The sequence below is a fragment of the Otolemur garnettii genome, unplaced genomic scaffold, assembly GCF_000181295.1.
Source record: "Otolemur garnettii isolate 467f Iridium unplaced genomic scaffold, OtoGar3 scaffold00003, whole genome shotgun sequence".
Taxonomy (NCBI): domain Eukaryota; kingdom Metazoa; phylum Chordata; class Mammalia; order Primates; family Galagidae; genus Otolemur; species Otolemur garnettii.
Genome location: NW_003852398.1, coordinates 7,351,498 through 7,355,606, shown reverse-complemented (window position 1 = coordinate 7,355,606; position 4,109 = coordinate 7,351,498). Strand labels below are relative to the sequence as shown.

Sequence of the window (4,109 nt, the reverse complement as noted above, 5' to 3'; positions counted from 1 at the left end):
GTATCAGGAGCACATGACAGGGAACCCTAGCTTGGTGCTTGTGGGCAGATGAACACATCCATGCCTTAGGACGGGGTAGTGATGAAGGTGAAGGTCCTCTCCTTGCTCTAAAAGGACTCTTGGAGAAAGAAGGACCCCCAGTTTGAGGGCAATGTCAATACTTAATAACCCCAAAGACGGTCCAGGTAATGAGTTCAGTGACTTTGGTGAAGGCACATGGTTAGAACTTAGCTGGAGTAACTGAAGTCTTTGTCACCTTGCTAAGTGGAGCCTCACATTGAGGACTTGGGGATCTTTCCTTTTTAAAGCATCTCCCTCGGGAATAAAAATCTGTCCTCTACTTGTGGCACTGGTATCCCCAGATTTTAGAGCCACATTGCTTTGTGTAAAAGGGCAGTGTGCTTCTTATTGGTACATATATTCTCTGAGCTGACATAGGCAGGCTCACTTTTCACCTAAAGCGTATGGAAGGGCTGGGGAGCTCAGGGAGCTCAAACCACAAGTTGGGGGCCCCGTGTAGGCACCAGGCACACATTTTATGATGTCTTTTCCTTTCCAGGGTCACAGCTGAGAATGACTTTCTACACAGCCTGCTGGGCAAAGTCACAGCCTCCAAGGGGGATAGTGGAGGGCAAGGTATAGTGCTGGCAGTCACAGTGGGCTGAGCCTGCCCTGGTCCTGGAGCCCTGGACTCTCCAGCAAGTAGATCAAAATCCTGAACCTTGAAAAGCTGTGCTTTCCTTCCACACAGAACGCTGGGAAGAATGAGAGCATGTGATCCATAGGGAACAAAGCACATCTCCTAAAGCAAACTGGAGCCATATCCTAGTTCCTAAAAGAAGACAGGAGTTAACCCATCCCTACTATCTCCTATGTATCAGGCGCTTTAATAAGTTACCTTGTTTCATCCTTACCCCAGTCCTGCGAGCTAGATGGTGTCATTCTCACCTATGAAAAGATGGGGTTAGAGGGGTGGGATAATTTGTCAGAGGCTGACACTGCTAGAGGTAACCAATGGGTTCAGACCCTAGAACCGTGTCATTCAGATCACCTTCTTCCATGCACCCCCTGGCCTGGGTCACAGCATCTGTGGCTGTACGGCTCTGCTTCCAGGGGTCTCCTCCAGAAAGAGACACAGGAGAGATGTCAGGGGAGGGTAGACCGAGAGACACCTTGAAGAAGGTGGGTCTTTATGGTGAGTGCTCCCTTCCAGGTCTCTGGGTGACCATGAAGATGCTGGTGGGTGACATCATTCAGATCCGCAAGGACTATCCACACCTGGTGGACAGGACCACCGTGGTGGCCAGGAAGCTGGGCTTCCCAGAGATCATCATGCCAGGTGGGACACAACTGCACTTGACCTTGATGAGTGATGAGGCTCATCTAATTTATTTTCTTTTCGAGAGTCAATGCCTTCTTCTGTACCCCTTCTCTATTTCTCTTGCTGAAGGTAACCACTAAAAATGATTTTTTCATATTGAGAAAGTCCTGTGCATTCACAAAACAAACAGAACCAAATAAATATGCATGCATGCACTTTCCTCACTAATGGGATCGCATTTTATATACTTTATATATCCTCACTTAATGATATACTTTATATAGTGTTCTGCAACTTGCTTTATCACTTAATAATTTATTATGGACATCATTTCTACTTTACTGCACGCAGAACGATTCCACTCTTCTTGGGGGAATATTGTCATTCTCTTAAATTTTTAAGCCATTTTTTTTTGTTACCGAAGGAATTCATGCTCATTGTAAAGTATTCAAATGGTATGAGAAGGTATAACGTGAAATGTTAAAAGCTCCCTCAAATCCTTGTTTCCAGAAGTCAGCACTACTATTAACATTTTCCAAATGTGTATGTAATAAAACAAAACGAAACAAGGGAGATTATATAATGTTAAACCAAAATTATAAGAAGGCACTGTTGTGGACTAAGCTCCTGCACTAGGCCCCAACAGACCAGGCTCAGAGTCAAAATGGAGAGACCCACGCTCAAGTCCCAGGATACCCCCAAGCCCAGACTATGTTGCTACCCCACTTTGGGAGAAATCAGGAAAGAGAGGTCATAGCCACTTTCCCAAACAGGCCAGTTTTAATCTTCAGTGGACAAGAGAATGTTTCCTTTGTACATATTCATCTTTACAACAAAAGATAGCCCGGAGTAACCTAATGTCAACATATTGGTTATTTTTCTATTATTCTGTTTCTTTGTTCCAAGGGCAGTGACCTCGTTGACCAATTCCCTTTTTGTTCTTTGCTGCTGTCTTCCTCAGCCCTTCTCTGTCTCTAAAGCCAACAGCTTCTGCTCATTGGAACACTTAGTCTCTTTTCCGGAATGAAGTGTTCTAGCCGTCGTTCAAGTAGATGGGTTGTCATTTTGTCTTTTGACAATAACAGCACTCACTTGAAACCTCCCTTCTTGTCTTAAACCTGTGTCCCCGACTGCTCTCGTTGACTTAACCCCTTCCCTCCACACTTGTCTGGAGGTCCCCTGGGGGCCTGTGATTTATTTGTACCTGCTTTACTTGGGACTTCATTACTTGTGCATTTTCTGATCTTATTCCCCCCCTCCTTCCTGAAGATCCTCTGTCCCTACTCCATGTCCAAGGACACCCAGACAGTCACTCTATTCTGCTTCCATAGACAAGATCTGTGGGTGTATAGGTTTGGTTGCTATTCATGGGGGAAGATCAGTTCAACTGGAGCTTTCCTTTGCCTTCCCAGAAGGTGTCACTAGAGGATGAAAATTAAATGATTTTAATGTAGAGAAAAACATGGCCAATTTTTACCATCCTACTCCCTCACTGCAAGTGATTTCCTAGTGTTCCTTGATTCCCTTGTTACCTACTTGTCCAGCCTCCCCTGATGAGGTAAAAATGCTTTTTCCAGACCGTTCTGATTTTAATGTCATAAATAGCAATGGAGAGGGGGGCACGCCCTCCCACTCTCCACCCCCTTTAGTTAGTCAGTGTCTGTCTTGCGGCACTAACTCTTGTCTCTCTCCCTCCGCCGCAGGGGATGTCAGGAACGACATCTACATTACTCTCTTACAAGGTGACTTCGACAAGTACAACAAGACCACGCAGAGGAATGTGGAAGTGATCATGTGTGTGTGCACAGAGGACGGCAAGACGCTGCCCGTAAGGAAGGGACTCGGCTGCTCTCTGGGCCACAGGGCCCCCCCCCCGGGGGGGCAGGGGGTCCTGCTCATAGAGAGTTGCTTTTCCTCTCCCTGGTTCTGCTTTCCAAAGGTGCCTTTAGGATGGTGTTGAATGATGTGATCTTCACCTTCTGAGTGTGGTTAGCACAGTGTCCCTTAATAAGGTCTCCTGTTGTTCTTTACACCAAAGCAGTTTTATTGATGTCTGTTTCTTTGCTTCATGACCCCTTTCTCTTCCTTCTTCCTTTTTTTTGAGACAGAGTCTCACTATGTCACCTTCCGTAGAGTGCTGTGGCATCACAGCTCACAGCAACCTCAAACTCTTGGGCTTAAGCGATTCTCTTGCCTCAGCCTCTCAAGCAGCTGGGACTGCAAGAGCCCACCACAACGCCCGGCTATTTTTTGGTTGCCGTTGTTCAGCTGGACCGGGCTGAGTTCAAACCCACCACCCTCGGTGTATGTGGCTGGTGCCATAACCACTGTGCTACGGGCGCCGAGCCCCTTCTTCTTTTTAAAATTTTTATTAATTATTTTTATTACTGCTTTTTGCGGGGAGGGCTTAGACTAAGCTTATAGGTTCACTTTTTTGCAGTTAAAATGTTTTCCTTGAAACTTGAGCTGGTTTATTTAGGCAAAATCCGTGGTAAGAAAAAGGATCAATATAGTGCTTTGGGCTGGTGTGGAGGCTCAGGATGTACTCAAAGCAAACATTCTTAGCACTTAATCTAACTCCCCAGCGCTCAGCCAGAAATTCTAGTGGAAAGCCTTATTCGTAACTTGGTCTCCAGAGGATGAGCAGAGTGTATTCAAGAATGCAAAGCACATTGCTATATTTATACAGCATATGTCCTGTCCAATACTTGTCATGTGTGTTTACCTTTGTTTGCTTATATTTCCTTTAAGGTTGTCAGCATTTGTGTCCAGTGTGTGTGGGAGGGTT

General features: G+C 45.8%; 1 protein-coding gene across 1 annotated transcript in view; it reads left to right on the top strand.

Annotated features, from left to right (window-relative positions):
* Nucleotides 1-4,109, top strand: part of DOCK2 (dedicator of cytokinesis 2) — a 430,752-nt gene that overhangs the window by 55,756 nt on the left and 370,887 nt on the right. Inside the window, exons 12-14 of the mRNA XM_023515279.1 lie at nt 560-636; nt 1,214-1,339; nt 3,025-3,149. Coding sequence (XP_023371047.1) covers nt 560-636; nt 1,214-1,339; nt 3,025-3,149 — 328 coding nt within the window. The remainder of the gene's footprint in view (nt 1-559; nt 637-1,213; nt 1,340-3,024; nt 3,150-4,109) is intronic.